Below are 25,823 nucleotides of genomic sequence, written 5' to 3'. Positions count from 1 at the left end.
TCACTCGAACCCAAATATTTGATTAGCACTTTAAAGTATTTTGATTAAATATATATATAATATTTTTTTCACTAATAAAACATTGTATAAGATAAATAATAATTTAAATGATATTGATATTTTTTAATATAATATATAATAAAATTTATATAGATATGATAATGACACATCTTCGCACCTAGTGGCATGTCATTAAAATTGGTATCAAATTTGAAAGGAGCTAAAATCTTGAAAAAATATGAAATATAAAGACTAAAAAATAAATTTTAAAATGGAGACCAAAATTAAAAAATAAAATAAAATAAAAGAGAGACGAACTTATAATTAAAACAGAAAAAAATAAATTAAAACAACAAGAACCAAAAGACTTAAATTTTATTTTTGAAAGAAATACAAAAATGCGAAAATGAGATATAGAAAGACTTATGGAACACAAATTTAAATCTCATCTTTCCTTCAATTTTTAAAACTATTATTATGTTATTATTCAACTATATAAGATTTAGTCAAAAAAATAACATTGATTCAAAAATTTCCCTCATTTAAAATTTTATGATAGTCAAATTACAATAATATAAAATATAATTTAATTTTAATATATATAATTATTTTTACCAATAATTTATATATATTTACATATTTCACTAGAAATAGATTCGAGATAAATTAAATCTAAGTCATCTAGAAATTAGGCCTACCTTCTATCCACCTAAAAAAATTATGTTTATCAAAATAATTATTTAATGTTTTACAACAATATAAAAATATAATTTAACTTAACATATAATTATTTTATGTTAATATTTTATTTTTATCAGAAATTAATTTAATAATGAAAGTTAAGTAATCACTATAGTATATATATTATTTTAAATATATAAGAATATTAATGTGTGAAAGCATGTTTAAACATGAATTAAAAAGAAAGTGATTATAGTAGTATACTTATATGATAAGAAGAGTCTAATATATGATCTGTTACGTGAAGTGATTGACAACAGGCCAGGCTAGCATCAATGTCATGATTGATGTGGGTCCCACATACCCTTATGTTCTGTCCTTCCCACATGCACTTCTTCATTATTATTCCCTTTCTTATTCACTCACTCACTCCTTTCTTGTCTTTCCTTCCTACCCCATACAATACATTACACTTCAACAAATTCTTGTCATTTTACTCTTTCAAAATCAATAAATAAAATATTAAAATTTCAATTTGACTCCATTAAAAATAAATAAATAAAATGTTATAAGTTTGAATTTGAGTTATGTAATTAAATATTTTTATGTTGAATTATTAATTTTTAATATAAAAATAATTATTATTAATTATAATTGTTTTTAATAATATATATAATTATTCTAGACGATCTTAAATCTAAAAAATAAATTGGTCAAACTCAATCTTAAAATAATTTTATTTTTTATTACAATCATCTTATATTTTACATTCTGAATTAATATCAGCAGCATTAGAATGTTAATTTTGTGAATTCACTTTCACGTCATATTATTCGAGATCAATATTTTTATTATCGGTTTAAAAAATTTCACCATCATAATTTTGATTTTAAAATGAAATAATAATTAAATATAATTTTAAAAAATATTGTATTTACACAATATTTGAGTTTAATATAATATGATTTCTTTTAATTATATTTTATATTTAAATTATTACATTATTTTTTAATATTAATTAAAAAGTAATTAAATCTCATTGATTATTCAAAGAATTTTGTTTTTCTAAAAGAGTAAAGTATTTATGAAAATACAATCTCATACTTAAAAGTAAGATATTTGTTTCCACAAAAAAAAAGTAAAGTTATTTGCTATATATCCTACCTAACCTTCCTTAAAAAATATTATTCCATTATTGTTTAGATTTCTGAATATCATTTAATAACAATTTTAGGAAAATCCATAAACTTTAGCTTTAGGAAAAAAAATATTCTCTCTTAATAATTTTTAATATTATTATATTTTCATGATTTCATTCTATCACATAACTTCAATTAAATCTAAAAGAGATTCAAACTATCTTATCCAAACTTTGTCTAATGTCTATCAATTCTTTATTTTAAAAATATTTTTAAAAATAATTAAATATTTTTCTTATAATTAAAATATTTAGATATTAAAATAATTATTACTAATTAAAAAAATTGACCCAAAAAAAACACAAAAATATTACAGATGTCCTAGGTGAAGTAAACATTAATCCTGTCATTTACATGATTAATGTTTGTTTATAATAATAATATTCATTCACTCTCTTGCATAAACCTCCCTCTCTCTGCTTCTTCTTCATTTCTCTGTTGTTTTTTCCTTTTTGGGTTCTTTCTTTTGCTACTTTTATCTCTTCTCTCCCTCTTGTCAGACACCCTTTGACCCAATAACATGCTAGTAAGTACGTTTCTTTGCTTATTGTTTTTTTATTGCTCTGAACCAATTTTCATTTCAACTTCAATTTTTTTTGTTAGATTCTAGTTTTTTTGTTAATGTATTTGTGTTTCATTCATTTAAGGTTTGTGTTCTGTTATGTTCTATGCTGTTATGTATTTGGTTCTATTTGAATTTTGGTCTTGTTCCTTTCTGAGTCACTGTTATTAATACCTGCTTCAGTAAAAATATATATATATATATATGATCTGATAAATTTGTATAATCTGTATTCAATCTCTGAATATTGGTTTATTTCATTGTTTTTTATATGAATTTCAATAATTTCTGCTATATTAGTTGTTATTAATTGTTCCATAATGAATTATTGGTAATAAATAAGAGAATTTCATTTTTTGAATTTGTGTCTATGAACTATTTGAAGTATTGTTTATAAGAAAGATATCTGTCATGAGGATAGTGAATTTTGTTTTTGAATTTACTTTCAGGTAGCATTGCTGTTGCTGGTGCTGGCATTGAGCAATGAAGTGAGAGTGAATGGTGAAAGGGGTGGTAGGCAATGTGGGGCGAATCCGTCGCTAAAGCCCAGGCCACACAGTGTCTCCATTTTGGAGTTTGGTGCAGTGGGAGATGGTAAAACATTGAACACTCTTGCATTTCAGAATGCCATATTCTATCTCAAGTCATTTGCTGACAAAGGTGGTGCTCAACTATATGTACCACCTGGAACATGGCTTACTCAAAGTTTCAATCTCACTAGCCATCTTACACTCTTTTTGGAAAAAGGTGCTGTCATTATTGGATCTCAGGTATATTTTACCTTTTGATTCTTCTTTTTTCACTAGCTTTTGATTATTGTCTTTTATCTGTCTATATATATTATATAGATCTATAGACTAAGATCCAAAACATAGAACACATGTTTCAATTTGCGGATTATTTACCAATGTAGCAAGGACACTTCAAAATTTAGAATTGAGATTGAAGGTCTGATTTATGTTTAACACTTTGATGTTTGACACTCACTCATGGAGTTACATTCAATTATAACATTTTCTCAAATTACAACCGATGTCATTGGCTGTATCAATGTTTCCTAGTTACTTACTCTTATTAAGGAGTGGATTTTATTGATTAAACCTGGCTTTTTACACGTCGTTTTTATTTGTTAGGATTCCCATCACTGGGATGTTGTTGATCCTTTGCCGTCTTATGGTCGAGGACTTGAAGTTCCTGGAGGAAGATATCAGAGCTTGATAAATGGATATAAATTACAAGATGTGGTCATAACAGGTTTTTCTTTTCCCTTCTACAACAATATTGTCAAGTAGCAACTATTGCAGCCCTTAACAGAACTTTAACAAATTGTTTTTGTTCCATGATATGCCCTTTAACATAAACATCAAAGTGTTGTCAAATAGCAGCACTAGAGCATTGTAGCATAACCACTACTTTTCACAGTCTGTAATTGATAAAAGTGACTTCAGTTTTTCTTGCGCTTCTTAGTGATGTTTTGTGGTCTAAACTTTAATATCTGTATTGACATTACTAGGTAATAATGGAACCATTGATGGCATGGGATTGACTTGGTGGGAATCATTTAGATCTCATTCCTTGAACTATAGCCGTCCTCATCTGGTTGAATTTGTGGCATCTAATGATGTGGTAGTTTCAAATCTTACATTCTTGAATGCCCCTGCATATAACATTCACCCGGTTTATTGCAGGTATGTTCTGTGTACTTCTAAGCACTGCTTAAATAAGTTTTTGCAAAGAAAATCTGATACTGATTTGTTTATGTTTTTTGCTATAGCAATGTACATATTCATAATATCTCAATCTTTGCTCCTCCAGAATCCCCTTATACTGTTGGCATAGTACCAGGTTAGTAACATATGATAAATGATTCCATATTTAGTACTATATAAGTGTTTTAGTTATTGAAAATGTAATCGTTGATTGATTTAGTCCTTTAAATTTACAAGGTAGCAATTCATTTCCTTAAATTGAATGTCGTCAGAAAATTTAGTCAGTTTTTTCAAAGTTTAACACAATAGTTTTAAAAGTTTCATGCTTATTTTGATGCAATGAGAGACTATTCAAGTCAATATGTCTGTCTTCCATTGATTTTGATGGATGTTAAGTGACAAGATATTTGATTGAGAGACTAAACTGAATGATGTTCTTTAATAGTTTTCGAGAACTTGAGGGGCTAAATAGCTCAACCATTACAATTTCGAAGACCGAAATGCTCATTTACTCATTCCATACTGGATCAACTTTGTGAAAATTATCTTGTCATACTAAACTTACATTTTTGTGTGCACTTGATGCTTTTTTCAGATTCTTCTGATAATGTTTGCATAGAGGATTGTACCATTGCCACCGGTTATGATGCAATTGCCCTGAAAAGCGGCTGGGATGAGTACGGAATTGCCTACGGTAGGCCTACCGAGAATGTCCACATCAGAAGGGTACATCTACAAGCATCTTACGGCTCTACTCTTGCATTTGGTAGTGACATGTCTGGTGGCATTTCAAATGTTGTTGTAGAGGATGCTCATCTCTACAACTCAAAAGGTGGCATTGAATTCAGAACTACGAGAGGAAGAGGTGGTTATATGAAGGAAATTATTATATCAGACGTAGAAATGAAGAATATCGACACAGCAATATCTGCCACAGGTTATTGTGGTTCTCATCCTGATGACAAATTTGATCCTAATGCTTTACCACTTTTGGATCACTTTATTTTGCAAGATATGATTGGAACAAACATCACTATTGCTGGAAGCTTTGCTGGACTACAAGAATCTCCATTCACTAATATATGCTTATCCAATATAACCTTGTCTGTAAATTATGCTTCCTCCACTACATGGAATTGCTCAAATGTTTTTGGATTTTCAGATTCTGTTTTCCCTAAACCTTGTTCTGATCTTGACAACCCTTCAAATTATTCCTCATCTTATCTCTCCATGTTGAGTATGAAAGGGAAAACGATGGTGTCCGGCTCGGTGTCGATGAAAAAGTGAATAGCTTGGTATCTAAGAAATCAGATTAAGTCACATTCTTTCCAATAAGACATTTATTTGGATTACTCAATTTTTTTTCATCCATTGATTTGGATTCTTGCATGCAAAAAGTAGCACATTTTTTGTACAGCTTTATTTCTTCATTCATCTGTATTGAAATTTTGGTTATGTTCACAGAAGTACTCAATTTCATAGTTTTTACTTTTGTGTTATTCGGTTGGGATTTCACTGTAAAGCATGTAATGGAATTGGGTGGTTTTCAATCAAAAAGAGTTGGGTAATGAGTTGCTCTTATATATATTTTGGTGTTAAAATTGTCATGTACAAGTGTGAGTTGGAAGTTCCACATTGTTTAGAAAAGTGGAGGTTGAGCATTTTATAAGTGAGAGGATTCATACTCCTATCACCTTAAGTTTTAGGGTGAATATGTGGTCTCTCTTTCACTTGTGTTTTGTTCTTGATCCAATGTGGTTGCTCCCTTCATGACCCATATCTAGTATCACAGCTCTTGGTTAGGGGCTATTTTACTTGTTAGAATAATGTAGTCAAATACAAATATGAAGTTGGTATTATTGATGGTTCTAATTATCATTTGTGGAAAAGCAAGATGAAAGATTTACTATTGGTGAAAAATTGTATGTATTAGTGTAGTTTCGCAAAATCGGATTTTGTGTCTGATGAAGAATGAGAGTTTAAACATCTACAGGTATGTGGTTTTATTAGACAATATGTAGAAAATAATGTTTATGATAATATTGCTAATGAAACACATGCAAAAATTTTGTAAGAGAAGATAAATTATTCTTGATGAATAGCTTCATAAGTTTGAAGTATAAGGAAGAGACTTCTATTTCAGATCACTTGAGTGAATTTCAATAGCTCTTTGATCAGATGTCAGAAATGTGTCTTAAATTTGATGATGAACTTTTGAGACTATTTTTATTGCTATCTTTACTAGAGTCTTGGGAGATATTTCGGGTTTCTATCACAAGTTCTGCTCCTAAAGATGTTGTTTCTTTGGAAACGACTAAGGGTGGTATTCTTAATGAGGAGATGAGAACGATGACACAAGGTTCTTCATCTCAATATGAGGTACTTGTCACTGAAAAAAGGTGGGAGAAGTCAGAAAATAGAACCGAATGGTGGTAGAGAGAATATAATAAGCAAGTCCAAGCCGCAATACAAGAATTTGGAATGTCATTGTTGTCATAAAATATGACACATACATGAGTATTGTTATTAGTGGAAAAGGGATAACAAAGGCAAGAAAGGTAAGTTTAAACAAAGAGATCATGAAGATCATGTTACTACTGTTACTAGTGATGGTCTTGTTATTCTACGTGATCATGAGTATGTTAATCCGGTATTAGATGAGAGCATGTTGATAGTTGACAGTGGTGCTACATTGTATGTTACATCAAGGAAGGAGTTCTTCGCTTTTTATACTTCTGGTGACTTTTGAGTGTTGAAGATAGGTAATGATGGTGTATCTAAGGTAATTGGTGTTGGTGATGTTTGCTTGCAAACCAACATGGAAATGAAATTGCTGCTTAAAAGTGTCAAATATATTCCAGAGGTCCACTTTAATTTGATCTTTGTGCGTTTGTTTGATGATTGTGGTTATGACAATCACTTTGGTTATGGAAAGTAGAAACTCAACAAAAGTAACTTGGTTGTGGCTAGAGGGGGGACGTTTTCTAAATTGTATTGAACAAAAGCTTTGGTTGCTAGGGACAGTTATCGACATGGAAGCATCTTTGTGGCACCGAAGACTTAGTCATGTTAGTGAAAATGGAGTGAATGTTTTGACCAAAAAGGATGTCCTTCCAGGATTAAAGAATGCAGAATTGGACAAGTGTTCTCATTGCATGACTGGTAAACAAACTAGAGTATCCTTCAAGAGACATCCTCCCTCAATAAAGTCAAAGTTGCTTCAATTGGTATATTCGGATGTTCGTGGTCCATTAAAGGTAAAATCCTTTAGTGGTGCACTTTATTTTATTACCTTTATTGATGATTGTTCTAGAAAAATATGGGTTTGTGCTTTGAAGAGGAAAGACCAATTGCTGGAAAGTTCAAAGAATTTCATGCTTTAGTTGAGAGGTAACCATGTGAGAGGTTGAAATGTGTTCGTTCTAACAATGGTGGTTAGTATTGTGGATCACCTGATGCCTATTTCAAGCAACATGGTGTTGCACATTAAAAGGCTCCTCCTAAAACTCCTCAGATGAATGGTTTAGTAAAGAGGATGAATTGAAAACTAATTTAGAAAGTTAGGTGTATGCTTTCTAAACCTAAGTTGTTCAATCATTATTGGGGTGGGGCACTTTACACGGCGTTGCATGTTCTTAATCTCACTCCTACTGTTGCTTTGAACAGTGAGGTTCCATAAAAACTTTGGTTTGAAAAGAATGTCAAGTATGATAATTTTAGAGTCTTTGGTTGTAAGAATTTTATACATATTTTAGAGGATAAAAGATCCAATTTGGATGCAAAGTCAAAACAAGGTATATTTATCGGCTATGGGAAAAATGAGTTTGATTACATGTTGTATGATCCTATAGAGAAGAAGCTTATCAAAAATAGTGATGTGATGTTGATGTACGACAAAACTATTGAAGAAGTTGATAAGGTGGAGAAGACTGCATCCAAGAAAGATATTAGTTTTTCTAATATTGATCCATTTCGGTTACATGTTCATGATTTTGATACTATTTGTGGTGATGATCAGAATGGTGAGCCACATGATTATGTTGACAATCAACAACTTGGAGATCATGTGAATATTTCAACTAATTAAGATGAAAAGGATAATGAAATGTCAAATGATGAGAATCTTGGTGAAACTCCATAATCATCTTAAGTTCAACTTTAAAGGTCTGGCAGTCAGAGACAACCTTCCACAAAGTATAATTCTGATGAGTATGTAACCTTGACTAATGATGGTGAACCTAAGTGTTTTCACGAGGCCATGTGAAGTGATGAAAATCAAAAGTGGTGTGATGCAATGCACGATGAGATGAAATCATTGCATCATAATCACACTTATGATTTAGTGAAGTTGTATGAAAGCAAAAGGGATTTAGAGAACAGGTGGATTTATAGAGTTAAACATGAGAGTAACTTTAAGTCTCCAAGGTATAAAGCTAGATTAAAGGTGAAAGGTTTCTGTCAAAAAAATGGTGTTGATTTTAATGAGATTTTCTCATGTGTTGTAAAGATGTCATCAAATAGAACCGTGTTGAGTTTAGTTGTTACTCTTGATTTAGAGGTTAAGCAAATGGATGTGAAAATGACTCTCTTTTATGGTGATTTTGAGAAAGAGATCTACATGAAACAACCTGGTGCTTTCAAGTTAAAGGCAAAGAAGATTATGCGTGTAGATTGAGAAAGAGTTTATATGGGTTGAAGCAAGCTCTAAGCCAGTGGTACAATAAGTTTGAGTTAGCTATGTGTGATCTAGAATACCAGAAGACTACTTCAGATCATTGTGTCTTTATTAAAAAAAATAATGATGACTTCATTGTCATGTTGTTCTATGTTGATGATGTTCTTATTGTAGGGAAAAATATTTATAACACTGATAGGTTAAAGAAGCAGTTGGGTGAGTCATATTCCATGAAAGACATGGGAGTAGCTAAATAGATCATTGGTATTAGAATCATGCGTCATAAAAATGATGAGAAACTTCGGATGTCACAAGAACATTATATCAAAAGAGTGTTACAAAGATTCAAAATATGAAAGTTCTAAGGCGGTAAGCACTCATCTTGCTACTTATTTCAAGTTGAGTTCTAATTAAAGTCCTTCAAGTTAATATGAAACATTTGATATGAAAGGTGTTCCTTATGCGTATGTTATGGGTAGTTTGATGTATGTATGATGTGTATAAGATCATATATATCACATGTGGGTATAATTAGTAAATTTTTTTTGTCAAATCCAAGGAGAGTGCCTTGAAATGTTGTAAAATGGATTTTAAGGTATCTTCGTGGTACTACTTGTGTGAGACTTTTCTTTTGAGGAGATAAGCATACTCTAGTGGGAGTACTCTGACTTTGATATGGCTGGAGACATTGATTTCATAAAATTCACTCTGACCTACATGATTATATTTGCAGGGGGAGTTGTGGCTTGGCAGTCGAGATTGCAATAATGTGAAGCATTGTCTACTACGGAGATCAAGTTCATTGCTATTACCGAAGCATGAAAAGAGTTACTATGGTTGAATAAATTTTTGCAGAAGCTTGGTTTTGTTCAAGACAAATATGTGTTATTTGTTGATAGTCAAAACGTTACTTATCTTGGTAAGAATCTGACTTTTCATAATAGGTTCAAACATATTTATGTGAGATATCATTGGATACATGATGTTTTTTATGCTAAGTTGTTGGAGTTATCTAAAGTTCATACAGATGATAATGGTTATGATATGATGACTAAATTGTTACCAATAGGAAAGTTTGAAGCTTGTTGTGATATTGTCGGATTGACGATTTCCTCCAAATAGTTGTGAGGGGAGATTTATTGGGTTTTGGCTCCCTTTTTATATGGAGAAAGACCTAAATATGTTAGCCCATTAGTGTCTCACTTATTTTAGTGGATATGGTCAATTTATGGTTGAGACAAGGAGAGAGAAAAAGAGGCACAAAAACAGCTATAAAAGCGAGTAAAAAAGAGAGAATCCTATTCCCGTTTTCTACAATCAGTCTCACTAAATCGGCGATTTCAGTTTCGTTAACCATTGGATCAAGCTAGAATTTGGAGGGAAAGTTTGCAACACCTATGTCTACCTTTTGACTGATTGGTCTTCAAAACAAAGTCTGAGCTGAGAGATACTTGTTTCGCACTGAAACTGCATATTTGGATAATTTTTATAGTTTCTTGATTCTTATTTGTAAGCTAGTTTGTCTTGTGATCTTGCGGTTGTTAACATTAGTTTATGAATCACTTTAATACTCTCATGTACCATTATTTTATTAAAATGGAGTTATTTTTTTGGTTTGGACGACTCGTGTTTGTTACTCTCATATTTAGGGGTTTTCCATATTAAAATATTAGTGTTTTCTTGTGCATTTATTTGTTTGATTTGTTGTCATATATTTGTTGTTGATCCTCAAGGTTCTTACAAGTTTGATGAATTTTATATATGTTGCATATTAATCTGTTACTGTGTTAATTCCCGTCATAGTGGTATCAGAGTCAATGATTCAATTAAGGGACTGACTCCTTGTATCAAAAGTCTTTCTGACAATGTGGTGGTCAGGCGGTGTGTTTCGTTGTAGTGCCCGCAACGACGTTACAAGTGTATATAAATGAAAGAGATTTTACTTGAGGGAAGCGTAGTGGATGAACTCACACTTTAGGTGGAGATTATTGTGTACATGTGTGAGTTAGAAGTCTCACATTGCTTAGAAAAGTGGAGGTTGAACACTTTATAGGTGAGAGAACTCATACACCTATCACCTTAAGATTTTTGGTGAATATGTGGTGTCTTTTTCACTTGTGTGTTTCTCTTGACCCAATGTGGTTGCTCCCCTCATAATCCAACAAAATTGTCATCCACATGAGATAGCACTAGAGTGTTTAGATATAGTGTCAATCCAAAAATTATTAAGGGTGTGATTTTAAAATATTCGCGTCGCACAAAACACAATATTTTTAAATTACAAGTGGATTGACTGAGAAAGACTTGAAAATTTAAATATAACTATTTTAAAATATAGTTAGTTATACTATCTTTCTCTCCATCATGTCTCTCGATTCTAAATATTCGAAACACATATAATATTACATTTGTGATCCAAAATTCCAACATTTAGCTTGTCCTATAGCGAGAACTTCTATTTGTTGATAAAGTTAAAAAAAGTAAATGTTACTAAAATGATAAGTCATAATTGTGACATCTACCTAAAATATTATTGGTTTAAGTTCATATGCACCTGACTTCAACTAACTTTTTGCGATGTTAGACTTTGTCAGGTAAATAAGTCAATTATCTCAAAATTGAGTAACTTAGGATTGATTCCAAAATTAATTGTTAATGATATAGATGAATGTGATTTATATAGTCAAATTAAAATTTTAAAAAAAATCTCACATACATTAGTTGTTAGCGAATCAAAACCTTTTAAGTTTAATACACTTTGATATTTGTGAACTTGATGGAACTTTAATTAGAAATATAAATGATATTCTAGCACTTTTATTAAAGACAATTCTTACTATACTTATTATGTATATTTTATGAAAAATAAAAGTTTAACCGAAATAGAAAACTAATTTGGTTGAAAAATTAAAATATTTTCTAGTGACGGAGGCACAAAGTACGAATTTCACTTATTTAATGAATTTTATAAACACTATGAAATTATACATGAAACTATTGCACTATATTATCTTGAAATGTGTTGAAAAGTTTAAAGAAAGAATAAAACATTAAATAAATTGATTGTTATTATTATTCTGAAGATTGTTTGTTGTTGTTTCTCATTAGTGGGAAAATATTACTAATTGCGCATTATGTTCTCAATAAAGTTCTTAAATCTAAGAGAAATGTCTCTCCCTATGAAATCTTAAATAAAGACAACCTAACTAGTTTATCTTCGAACATGGATTTGTATGACTTATGTCAATATCCCATACCTTAAACAAGTAAAACTTGTTAGTATAATCTTTTAATGTGTATTTATTGGATATACAGTAAACAAAAAAGCGAATATGTTTTATGACTTGAATGACAAAGTAATCATAGAGTAAAGTTATGTTGTTTTCAACTAAATCATATTCCCCTTTAAATAAAAAAGTAGAGGGGCTTAGAGTAAGTAATATTCTTGTGATTATGAGCAACAAGCAAGAAGAAGTATAACCTCTAAGAAGTTACTAAAGACTATGGATCGACTACGCAGACTATATATTATAAGAGGATTCAATAAAATTTCAAGAAGACATGCCTTCTTTGGTTACTAACTTATGACAAAAGACCATAAACAACAAGATGAATTCTCTTGAACCCAACATGAAATGGCAGGTATTTGACTTGCACTTTGGATGCGAACCTATAGGTTGTAAATGGAATTTGTAATAAAAAAAAAAGTTAAAACTTGATGAAACTATTAAGAAATACAAGGCTTACCATGTACCTAAAATGTAGTACCTTAATTTTGTCTATTTAATTTATTTGTTTTTTCTAAAAAAAATAGAATAACAAGGATACCCGTTGGAAAAAATGATGAAACAAAAATAATGAGTATCCTTGCTAATAAAAAAGAAAAGTCAAGTTTCTCAAACTAGTACTATCTTCTAAATATTATCTCGTCACAAAAAGAAGAAAATAACTCTAAGAAAGAAATGATTGTAATAATAGTTTTTCTAATTCTAAAGTATAAATCATATTATTCCCAAAATTATTTCACCTTTATCTAAGACACATTACATCCTTTAAAGACCTCAAATGTGTGTTATAGTATTGATTTGATTTACTATTTATAAACTTCTTAGGCATATGATAAAATGAGAGTTGTGTGTAAATTGAGTGATCACCTTTATTTCACTTGAGTGAATTGGTGAGAAAGAGTGAAAAGTTAAGTATAATGAAAAGTTGAAAAAATGTATTCGAAATTATTCATCTTGAAGTTTCAAAATCAAAGTAACATTTTAGAACAATCATGGAAGCATTCTAGTAAGAAGCATTAAACTTAAAAGTTATCATTGGTCATAAGATTGTTATTTTAGCATAAATTCCCATAGTAATAGCTCATTCATTAATGACAATTAACAATTCAAGTTTAGATTTGTGATGACACTTTGTCATATTAAATTTTGTTAGCATTTTCTTTAGTATTATAATCATATGTGTGACTAACATTGCACGAACCAGAGCAAGTTATAACAATATCTAAGATAATATAAAAAATCTCATTTTACCTCAAATTCACTTTAACCACACAATTTTAAGATGTTTTATACTATGAGAGTTGTAGTGATAAGAAGTGAAGTAAGAACAATACATGAAAATTGAAGAAATAATATTTTCTTCCATCACCTCTTAATCAGAAGGATCGTGGCACGAACGAAGAACTAATTGAAGGATTGATACTCTAGAAGTATCATGTTGCAATAAAAATGGATCATGGAGGGATTTGTGAATCACTCAATTATGCCACATAGGGTAAATGATTGATTGTGATAAGATTATATCATATTGTGGTGCAGTTATGCGAGAAAAAACCTAGTACATATGCTAGACTTATGCCAAATGATATTGTCGCATCTCGAAAAATACGATTCCTCGCGATGGTCGCGGAAAAAATTACGTTCGAACAGAGTCGCCACCGAACTTTATTTATCCCAATGAAGGAATAGGAAAATATCGATAAAACCTTTAGAAAATAGAATAATGGTCGTCGCAACCATATTCGGGTTCGGGAGTGGATTACGTAAGGGAAATGTATTAGCACCCCTTACGTCCGTTGTACTCAACGGGAACCTTTTAGTTCTAATGTGCGTTTCGTGTGTTAATTTATGTTTGTTTGTTATCTTTGGGTTATAAAATATTGAAAATAGAAATGGATGAGAACCTCGGAAAGGAGAAAGGGGAGGTTTTTTATTAGTGTGCTCGCGAAGATACAACAATCTCCTGCCTACGTATCCTTATGGTATAATAAGGAAATCAGAGCATTCGTAGTTCGGGGACTACGATTGGTTGGTGTTTTTTACCGAACAACTATTTAGATCGCGTTCTAAAGGCTAAATGTTGGTTTGTCTACTCTCGGCGGAGGCTTAAGCACTAGTTTGTTGTGCGCATTAGAAAAGATTAAACAATGTTCTTTCTGAAAAGAGTTTTGATCACACGAGGGTGACAAGCTGGATTAATATGTTGGATGTTTTGATTGGTTAAGATGTTTTGATCGCACGGGGGCACGGAAGATATATATATATATATATTTGATGTGTTGAGATATTTTGTTGGATGACGATTACTCGGATATTCGAGTAAGACAACTCGTATCCTAACAGTCGGGAAAGGGAATAGAAGACTCTAGACCGCTTTCTGTTTCATCTGAGTAATTATGAAAAGGATTGGATAATAATTAATGTGTTTTGAATGTATGATGATTACTCGGATGGTCGGGTAAGACAACTCGTATCCTAATAGTCGGAAAAGGGAATAGAAGACTCTAGACCGCTTTCTGTTTCATCTGAGTGATTATGAAAAGGATTGGATAATAATTAAGGTGTTTTGAACGGATGACGAATACTCGGATAATCGAGTAAGACAACTCGTATCCTAATAATCGAGAAGAGGAATAGAAGACTCTAAACCACTCTCTGTTTCATCTGAGTATTTATGAAAATAATGTGGTATATGGTTGACGTATTTTAGAAAAAACGACAAATACTTGAATGACTGAGTAAAATAACTCATATCCAAGCATTTGAGAAGAGGAATTGAAAACTCAAGACCATCTCCCTTTTCGTATAGTTTTGATTTGAGAATAATTTGACTTATGGTATAAGTTGATGGAAAAATGACAATTGTTCGACTGACCGAGTAAGAGAACTCGTATTCAAATAATTGAGGAGAGAAGTTGAAGACTCAAAGTCATCTCCTTTTTCATTTCATTATTATGAGAATATTTTGATTTAATCGGGGTTTGGAAATTTGTAGAGTAACGACAATTATTTGACTAACCAAGTAAGAGAACTTGTATTCAAATAAATCGAGGAGAAAAATTGAAGACTCAAAGTCATCTCCCTTTTCGTTTTGTTATTATGAAATAGTTTGATTTGTTTGTGCTTAGGTGGATGGAAATGACGACTATTTGACTAACCGAGTATGTGAACTCGTATTCAAATAATCGAGGAGAGGAATTGAAAACTCAAAGCCACCCCCTTTTCATTTCCAAATGAAATGGTGTTTGATTGTGATTGGGTATTTTAATTTGATTTGGATAGAACTACTCGACATTGGACCGAGGTTTTAAATTTGTGTTTTGAATTAAGTGAATTTTATTTAGTGAATTGATCATCTAATCGATCAATTAACGACCGACTAGGTCTCATTGTAAGAAAGCCCAAGAGTAAGCTGTGTGAGGTTGATGGCGATGCTTTAAGCGATCGACTTACAAAGGTGTTTGAAAATGGACTTGATATTAAATAGAGAAATATGTGATCTTAACGGTTTAAAGTGATTTGGAATTGATGATGCAATTGAATGAAATCGTGATTGACATGATAGTGATTTTTTGTAAATGAGTGTGAGATTGTCGTGGAATGAGAGTTAAGATGATGGTGAAGCAAATTAATGACTTTCTAATAAACAGAATTAATTAATTATAATTTGATCAAATCAACTATTTTAATATAATAAAAAAATCACCAATAATCATTTGATTTAAACCAATATATTCGAGATAATTAAAATTAATTATTAAAATTAATTAATTTAAACAAATCTCGATTAATTAATTAACTTATTAAAAAAAATCCAATGTTATTTATAATATTTACAATATTCAAAGACTAACAACAAGGTCCAGCTAAATTGTATAAACAATAATCTAACAATTCAATTATCACTTGAAATTAATTGATTAATTAAACTATATTAACAATAAAAATAACAATTAGCGTAATTAATAAATCAATGTGAATCCCTTAGGTCTCTCTGGCTGTGGCACGTAAAAGCAACAACACAACAATCAAATTTCTCTTGGGTTCTCTTAACATTAACACAATCATAATCCCTCAAATTTATTAAATATCATAGTAACATGGATTTATAATCCCTCAAATTTATTAAATATCATAATAACATGGATTTAAATTAAATTAAATACACAAACCACTAATCTCCTCTTTATTTGGAATAGGAGAAATAATATTATTAAAAAAATGGTGAGTTACCGGTTGTTTCATTATAATTTAGAAAAAAGTAGTTTTTATTGTACAGGAACAACATAATGTACGAAAACAACACAATGCCGATTCAAAAAAAATACAAAAATAAATAAAAATAAATAAAGATCCTCTAGATCTATTTTTTACTGATACAAAACATTGAGTTTTCAAGAACCGCACACAAATAGGAGCATAAACATGGTATATATGACTAAATCTTGAAGAAGAAGAAGATGAAAGAAAGCAAACCTACCAGGAACGATAACGGAATGGAGACTAGGGATAGAGGCACAGTTGTAGTAAGTGCGGATTACAGCGTCATCGGAAGTTGTTGTGGATGGCCGACGTGTGGTGCGGTGAAGCGGATTTCGCACTGACGGTGTGGAAATTATTGAGCGGCAGTGCGTATGGAAGTAACAGGGGGAGCGGCGGTATGTAAAAGAAGAAGAAGGGTTCGCCGGCGTTTGGTGGTGTTGCGCAAGGTGGTCGGAGTTGTGAAGGGTGGTGGATGCGTGGTGCAGTAGTTTCGCGAGTTTGTTCACAGTGGAGTGAGGGAGTTTTTAGAGAAGAAGAATGAATGTGGGTTGTGGTTTGTGAGGAAGGATGATTGAAGTGTGGTTGTCGTTGGGATCTTATTGCAAACCGCTGGCTCACGTGTTGGCTTGGATGTGTTAGCCTGTAGCAGCTTGGCATTTGGAAGTGTGCTACTGTAGCTAGTAGCAACTGTGGCTTTCGGTGCCAGTGTTTTTGGTAGCTGCAGCTGGTAGCAGCTTTTTTGCAGCGCATTTCCTTTCAGTTTGCTGTAGCAGAGAGAATTAAAGTGGATGAGTGAGGATAGCCCGCGTGTAGGTAGGGTGGTGTCATACCCCAAAAATTACCCATCATTTTTCCTAAAAAAAAAAAAAAAAAAAAAAAAAAAAAAAAAAAAAAAAAAAAAAAAAAAAAAAAAAAAAAAAAAAAAAAAAAAAAAAAAAAAAAAGAAAGAGAAATTTTTTTTTTAATTAATTAATTAAGTAATTAAAATAAATAAATAAATAAAATATAACAAATTATTTTGGACTTGGGTCTCCCTCATTCCAAGCCCATTACCCACGAAATTAGTCTATAAATACTGAAGTTTCAGTAGGGGGAGTTGGACTTGGAGTTACACTGGGAGATTCACTGGAGAAAGAAGGAAGAGAAGCAAAACACTCTGAGGTTTCCTTGGAACAAAACCTTGAGGAAAAAGAAAGAGAGAGAACAGAGAAGGACGGATAGAAACTTTGGCATAGGAACCCTGCCTACCCGGAGAATTCAGAGTAAAGAAACCCTGAAGGCAGCCCATCTGCACCGAAGCCATCGCCGTCCAATTCCCGCTGCCTAACTTATTCCGATACTACAAGTGGTCAATCCCTTCAACCTTGAATTGGCAAACAGGTTTGCGTATCTCTATTGTTTATACTTTCAATTGGCCATATCTACATATATAATGCATCATGATTAAATGTTGATATATAATTTGCTTTCGTATGGGAATTTAAATATGCCTGAATACCCTGAATGTTTGACCATGTTATTCCTGTGATAAAATGCCATAAAATTCAAAGTTCCTAACATGGGGCTGTTTTCAAATTCAAAATCCGTGGCCTTCGCTAGGCGAGGCAGAGGCGAACGAGACAGTACCTGATTCTTCTAGTCTGTTTTTTTATGTTTTTATCATAGCCATGCATTATTCATCCTATCCTATTTATTGTTGTGATATTTCTCCGGTGTAATCTTCGATTGCACCCTGATTTGGTGTTCTGACATGTTTCTTTTTTTGAGTTTCGTAAAGGTTCACATATCCCAGGAAAAGGTTATTGGCTAGGTATTCCACTTTATTTGTGGGATACCCTTGTGGAGTTTCACCCTAAATTAATTTTTAATGTATTAATTTCTAATGTATTAATTTTTAATATATTATTTTTAATAATTTTAATGTGGAGTTTCATCCTAATTATATAATTAATTGTAAAACTTTGCCTTTGAATAAGTGATCTTGGACCTCTCTTTGTTGCCTTACGATTACGATATTACGGTCATGTCCCGCGAACGTGGGGATACCCTTAGCAAAGACCCTTCGGTTAAATCATCATAAAATAAATTATAGTCCCTCGGATGTTGCCTTCGAATATACAACTTTGTCCCTCGATGACCCTCCGATGTTGCCTACGGTTAAAAGATGATAGTCCCTTCGAATGCTAAGGTATCCTCGTAACTGTTGCCTTCAATGACCAATCGATGACCCTACGATGACCCTTTTACATCCAAAGGATAAAACTACTTATTTCTCAATAATAAGGACAGTTTTACCCTCATAAGGATAGGAAATACTCATAAAGACCTTGGGTCGGTATAACTCTTAATTGCTGGCTCACAACCTAAAACATTTTTTCACACCTCACACCTTTCAAAATACCTTCAGAAAATCACCACTTGGTATACATTCATACTAGAATCATTACCGAGTTATATTTTTCTAAACAATTTTCGAAACTAAACGAGATAATCACTTTGTATACATTCATACAAGAATCATTACAAAGTTAAATTCTCTTTTCAAAACAATTTTTCTAAACAATTCACAAACACTTTTTTTTCAGACAAAAATAATATAAGTGATCGAGCAATTAAGAGCCCATGGATAACCATGGATACAAAGGGCGCTAACACCTTCCCTTTGTATAATGTACCTCCCGAACCCAAAATCTAAATTAAGGTTTTTCCTGTTCTTTTCCACCTTTCCTTATTGGATAAAAGAAAAGTCGGTGGCGACTCTTGCTAACCGCGACATTGCGATTAAAACCACAAAAAAGTCCAGTTCACCGTATGACAGAACTGGCGACTCTGCTGGGGAGCCTAAATATTTAAAAAGAGAGGTTACCTTAAAAACAATATCACTTATTCAATTTGTCTGATTTATTTTTAAGGGATTGCTTGGGTATGTTATGCTTAAGTGAAAGATCCTACACCCGGATCTAGTGTACCTTAGGTAAGTAGCAAGAGATCATCGCGACTGTCCGGCGTATACTGGAATGGTCAAAATGATGGCTACGGTTAATGTGGCACTTTGGATGTCCTGATGTTCCTCATGTTAGTTGAGGAAATATTTGGCATTCGCGTGGTGTCATAAAAGCATTAACCAGACCTTTAGAACCCTAATTGACTCATCCTGGCCATTAGAAAGTAGTGAGATAACTGGCTTCGGTTCCGACTGGAGTTGGTTGAGACTCGATACTACACTCTTTGAGATTGGACTTTAGGGAAGCTTCGGTCAACCACTTGGTGTTGCACTGAAGTGGACTTAAGGAAAGGTCAATGATTTGAGATCCTTCTAGAACCCGGTTACTATTCTAAGACAGGTTGAACCAACCAAACTTCAGTGGGGAGGGTATTTACCTATGGAACTCACGCAAGCCTTAAAACCTAGGAATGATTGTTGTGTGACTTGCTTGTGCTTGTTATTTATCTAGCAACATGACATCATAACAACATAACATCATAACATCATGGCATTGTACTAACCATTTCAAGGATTTAGGGATTTAACTCTGCTAAAAAAAACAGAAAAAACAAAACAAAAGCAAAAACAAAAGAGAAAAAAAAAAAAGCTCTTTTTGTTAGTTTATGCAAAGTTAAATCCCGAAAGTCCTTGAAAACATTTCATACATTGCATTGCATCGCATAACAGGTATTCTAAAGGATCAGTGTTCTCACGATTTTCCTATCAAACAGATTCCAGCAGATTCAAACAGATTGAACAATGGCTCTCGAACAAACTGTCAAAGATCTCCAGGCCCAGAATGCTCAATTCCAGGAAATGATGCTGAGCTTATCTAAGGGGCAGGAAGAACTGAAAGCTCTTTTGATGGAGAAGAAGAAGGACCAGAAGCCTGTGGGTTACATCAACCCGGGAGAAGGCTTAAGGGACAGGTTACAGGAGTCAAGATTAGAATTCCGAAGGATTCAGAAGAAGAGACCGAGAATGATTCGGAAGATGAGAATCCTAATCTCGTCAATTCTGAGGACGACGATGAAGATTATGAACATGAACAGTACTCTCCGAAGGATGATAAGTACAAGTTGCTGGAAGAACGTATGCTAGCTATGGAGGGGCAGAAAGTGCCCGGTCTGGATTTCGAAAACTTGGGTCTGGTCTCTGATGTGGTCATTCCCCGCAAATTCAAGGTTCCCATTTTCACTAAGTATGATGGTGCCTCTTGTCCTCAGATGCATCTAAGGGCTTATGTGAGAAAGATTCAGCCGCACACTACTGATAAGAAACTGTGGATCCATTTCTTCCAAGAGAGTCTGTCTGGCACACAGTTAGAGTGGTATTATCAGCTTGAGAGCTCTAACATCCGCACATGGACTGAGTTAGCAACAGCTTTCTACAAGCACTACCAGTATAATTCTGAGTTAGCGCCTACTCGGCTACAGCTACAAAATATGACTATGGGCTCTAAAGAAAGTTTCAAAGAATATGCTCAAAAGTGGAGAGATTTGGCTGGCAGAGTCAAACCCCCTATGACTGATCGAGAGTTAGTGGACATGTTCATGGGTACACTGACTGGCCCATTCTACAGCCATCTACTGGGAAGTTCCTCGTCAGGTTTCACTGAACTTATCTTGACAGGTGAACGGGTTGAAAGCGGCATTCGAAGTGGAAAGATACAGGCAGCTACTTCTGCAAGCACCAAAAAGTCCTATCAGGGAAAGAATGAATCAAATGCTGTGTACAGTGAGAGGAAGCATAACAAGAAGAATCGTGACCATACTGTTGGGGCAGTTACAATTGCCGCACCGCCATCTCAGAACTTCCAACACAGACAAGACAGGTCGAGAAGACAGTTTACCAAGATCAATATGACTTCAACCCAAGCACTGCAGAGTATGTTAAAGGCCAATTTGATTACCCTCAGAGGCCCTCCTGCAAATCCCAACACTACTTCTCCTCGTTATAATCCCAACGCCAGCTGTGCCTATCACTCCGATAGCCCGGGCATGATACGAATGATTGCTGGTTGTTGAAGAACAAGATTCAGGATATGATCGACGCTGGAGAAATTGAATTTGATCCTCCGGCGACCCCCAATGTCATCACAGCACCTATGCCTAATCATGACCAGAATGTTAATGTTGTGGACGACAATTCTCACGTTACTGACGTTGCTGATTTAGCATCTCCTCTCCTGATCGTTAAGAAGAATTTATGGCAAGCTGGTTTATTTCCAGGTTGTGCTGAAGATTGCGATCTCTGTGTACTCCGACCCAATGATTGTTTGAAGTTGAAGAACGGCATTCAACGGCTGATGGATGATCGTACAATTCTAATTGAAAGGGTTCCTAAGGTGGACAACTCTATTGAAGAGGTATCTGTGATTGCTAGGTCCAAAGCTCCAGTGAAGATTACCGCTACTAAAGTGCCTGTGAAGATTACCGCTGAGCCCAAAGTGGCTCCCCTGATTATTACCGCACCTGGCCCCGTGCCATATTCCTCCAGCAAAGCTATTCCGTGGAACTATGGAGGCGACGTTTACATCCATGGCATAAAGCAAGTTGGTAGTTCTGCTAATCCTAATGATATTGTGGGGACTAGTAAAGTTACTCGAAGTGGAAGGATCTACTCCCCAGAAATCTCACCTCCCGCTCCCGAAATTCGAGGAAAAAGACCAGTCAATCCTCCTCAGTCAGAGACATCGGTCGAAGTTACTTCTGAAGATGTTGCCAAACAGGAAATGGAAGAGATGCTGAAAATCATCCGTAAGAGCGATTTTGATGTAGTGGAACAATTGGGGCATACTCCGTCTAAAATCTCAATGTTGTCCTTGTTATTATCCTCTGAATCCCATGCCAATGCATTGATGAAATTCTTGAAGACCGCTCATGTGCCTCAAGAAACATCCGTCGATCAATTCGAACATTATGTTGCTAATTTGACTGTTGACAATGGCCTAGGCTTTTCCGATGCTGACCTGACGCCAGCAGGAAAGAATCACAATAAAGCTCTGCATATCTCCATCGAGTGTGAGGGGATCACCCTGGCTCACGTGTTGATCGACAACGGCTCTTCCTTGAATGTGCTCCCGAAAGCTGTACTCGATAAATTTGACTACAAAGGCATTGAACTGAAACCTAGTGATGTTGTGGTGCGTGCTTACGATGGTGCGAAGAGTGTTGTCTATGGTGAAGTGGTTCTCCCTATCAAGATAGGACCTCAAGTCTTCAACACTACCTTTCACGTGATGGACATTCGTCCCGCCTACTCCTGCTTGTTGGGGCGCCCTTGGATCCATGGGGCAGGTGCGGTAGCTTCGTCGCTTCATCAAAAGCTGAAGTATCCAATAGCAGGCATGGTTGTCACTGTATGTGGAGAAGAAGAGTATATTGTCAGTAGTGTGCAAGCCTTCAAATACGTCGAGATGGATGGTGAATTCTTTGAGACTCCTTCTCAGTCATTTGAAGTGGTTCCTCCACCCAGTCCTGTCCTTAAGCCAACTCCCCTTGTGCCCAAGTTTGTTCGTGCTCCCCCTGTCATGATCTCTCTGAAAGATGCTCAAGCCGCGATTGAAAATGGTGATCGTGCTGGTTGGGGTCAACTGATCAATGTACCGTACAAGTCTGATAAAGCTGGCCTGGGGTTTAACTCTGGAAAGATAGTCAAAAATCAGATTAATGCTATGGAAGACGCTGATAGTGATTGCGACTTTGATAGCTGGATTTTCCCAACAATTGGTGACGGACTCAACAATTGGAAGACTGAAGACATTATCCCGATTTCCTTTAGTCAGGAGTAATTGTTATTGTTTATTCTAGAATTGCAAATTTTAATTTTCTTTTACAATCAAACTTCTTAAAGCATTGTGTCTATGCCCGAGGCACAATGGCTAATTTGTTAGGGGTTTGTCATTTTCATAAGCATATTCATATTCAATAGATCAATGGACTTTTTGCATTCAAATATTGCGCTCTTTATCTTTCCTGTCATTTTTCAAACAAGCTATGTTTCTTGCACACACTCACGTAACAATTTGCCGATCCATATTCACTCTGGATCCTGTTGGTAATGACTCTGCTACTGTTCATTATGACTTTGAAAATCCGATCTACCAAGCGAGGATGGAAGCGAGGAAGATTGTGAAGTCCCTGGAGAACTTGCCCGACTACTGCAAGAAGAAAAGACTATACAGCCGCATGAGGAATCAATTGAAATTGTAAATCTGGGTACTGAAATAAACAAGAAAGAAGTCAGAGGTTTCTTGGGGCACTCGAATTACATTGCCCGATTCATTCCACACTTGACTGCTACCTGCAAACCCATCTTCAAATTACTGAGACAAAATCAAGAGATGGTATGGAATGATGAATGCCAAGAAGCTTATGACAAAATCAGGAAATATCGCCAAGAACCTCCAGTTCCGATGCCACCAGTTGAAGGAAGACCTTTAATTACGTATTTGACCGTGTTAGAAAATTCAATGAGGTGTGTTGGGGCAACATGACGAGTCTGGTCGAAAAGAGCATGCCATATACTGCCTTAGCAAAAGGTACCGACTGTGAAACAAGATACTCACAGCCCGAGAAAGCTTGCTGTGCTTTGGCCTGGGCTGCTCGCCGACTAAGACAGTATATGTTGAATCATACCACCTTATTGACTTCTAAGATGGATTCTATCAAATACCTATTTGAGAAACCTGTTGTCTCCTGAAAGAGTTATCACTGACAATGGTACTAATTTGAACAACAAGATGATTACTGAACTCTGCACGCAGTTCAAAATAAAACACCATAACTCTTCTCCGTACCGGCCAAAGATGAACGGCGCCGTGGGGACTGCTAACAATATCAAGAAGGTCATGCAAGAAATGACAGTAACATACAAAGACTGGCATGAGATGTTACCCTTTACTCTTTACGGTTATCGCACTTCCGTGCGAACTTCGACAGGGGCAACTCCTTTCTCTTTAGTCTACGGAATGGAAGCCGTTTTACCAGTGGAAGTTCAGATTCCCTCTCTAAGGATCATGAAAGAGGCGGGCTTAGACGAGGACGAATGGATTCAGACTCGACTCGATCAGATAATTTGATGGATGAGAAGAGACTTGCGGCTGTATGTCACGGGCAGATATATCAGAAGCGCATGACCAGGGCATTCAACAAAAAGGTCAAGAGACAAGTGTATCAAATTGGCGACTTGGTAATCAAACGCATCATCCTACCACAAACTGACCCCAGAGGCAAATGGACTCCCACATACGAAGGGCCATTTGTAGTTAAGAAGGTATTCTCAGGTGGAGCCATGATACTCGCTACAATGGATGGTGAAGACTTCCCACATCCCGTGAACGCGGACATAGTTAAAAAATACTACGCATAAAAGAGACCCGCTAGATCGACGTATCTAGGCAAAAGTAAGGGCATCCCGGCGAACCAAAGGGTTCGGGCAAAAATTAGGGATATATAAAAAAAAATGTACACCCGGCAAGTCGAAAACCTGAAAAGGCGGCTTGGGCAAAAAAGGGTATCCTGGTGGACTGAAAACCTGAAAAGGCGGTCCAGGCAAAAATTAGGGATTAAAGCGTATGACTATGTCCCGTTCTCAGTCAACTTTCATCCAAGTTCGAGGGACTGACCAAGCCAATCACTTCTATCCGACAGCAAGGGATGAGATGCTCGAAGACATAATGACAGTAGTAGGCTTAAAATCAATAGGACTTCTTCCACATAGCTTTCTCTTTGTTTTCGACAATTTCCTCTTACTAGGATTTCTGTCTCCTTGTACACAAATTGCCTGTTTATAGGCCTCCTTTCAAAATCAATACAACCCTCTTTCAAAAAAAGATGCTTTGTTTTTACTTTTCTGTTTTGGTTGCGTAAATGTCCATTGATTTAATTTGAATTAATATGTGCATTTGAATATGATAATGTTTACCAAAATATGCGTAGAATAGCAATAGCAATTACTACCCGACTTCAGGATCGAGGAGAAGGTCTAACCATGCTTCCAATGAATCCGCTACCAATTCTATTCCCCCAGCAAGTCTGTTATTCTCAGAAGAAATTAGCAGTATTCCCCGGCACAGCCAGTTACTCCCCAACAGAGGTCGGCATCATCAGACAGATTGATCATCTCATCCATCCTCAGCCAAGATCTGTGGAATATTTCTACCATCAGACAGAATCAAGAACCCCCTGCCGAGAAAGGGTCATCGTTACAAATATCTCCAATCAGTAGATGGGGATTTATTTTCCCCAGTAGAGTCCCCAAGCAGAACTTCTCATACGCATAACTCATTCATTACATCATTTCACAGCATACGCATGCATACAACATTCGCATTTATTTTAGCATAACACGAAACATCTCATGCATCATGACATAGCATGAAGCTAACTTTTTCTTTGCAGGTTAATTATCCTCCTGATATAGTCAAAGTAGAAGGTTCATTCAGACAGACACCTTTA

The 25,823-nt window shown here is 34.6% G+C and overlaps 1 protein-coding gene across 1 annotated transcript; it reads left to right on the top strand.

The window, feature by feature from the left end:
• Nucleotides 1–2,242: 2,242 nt before the first annotated feature.
• LOC127073255 (probable polygalacturonase) lies at nt 2,243–5,736 on the top strand. The gene is made up of 6 exons (XM_051014398.1): nt 2,243–2,406; nt 2,892–3,212; nt 3,576–3,696; nt 3,956–4,130; nt 4,217–4,287; nt 4,747–5,736. The coding sequence occupies exons 1-6, from the start codon at nt 2,401–2,403 to the stop codon at nt 5,436–5,438; spliced, it is 1,386 nt and encodes a 461-aa protein (XP_050870355.1). The 5' UTR covers nt 2,243–2,400; the 3' UTR covers nt 5,439–5,736.
• Nucleotides 5,737–25,823: the final 20,087 nt, after the last annotated feature.

Source organism: Lathyrus oleraceus, chromosome 4, assembly GCF_024323335.1.
Source record: "Lathyrus oleraceus cultivar Zhongwan6 chromosome 4, CAAS_Psat_ZW6_1.0, whole genome shotgun sequence".
Lineage (NCBI taxonomy): Eukaryota > Viridiplantae > Streptophyta > Magnoliopsida > Fabales > Fabaceae > Lathyrus > Lathyrus oleraceus.
Note: the sequence above shows the minus strand (reverse complement) of the source record. Positions and strands in the feature narration are given on the sequence as shown.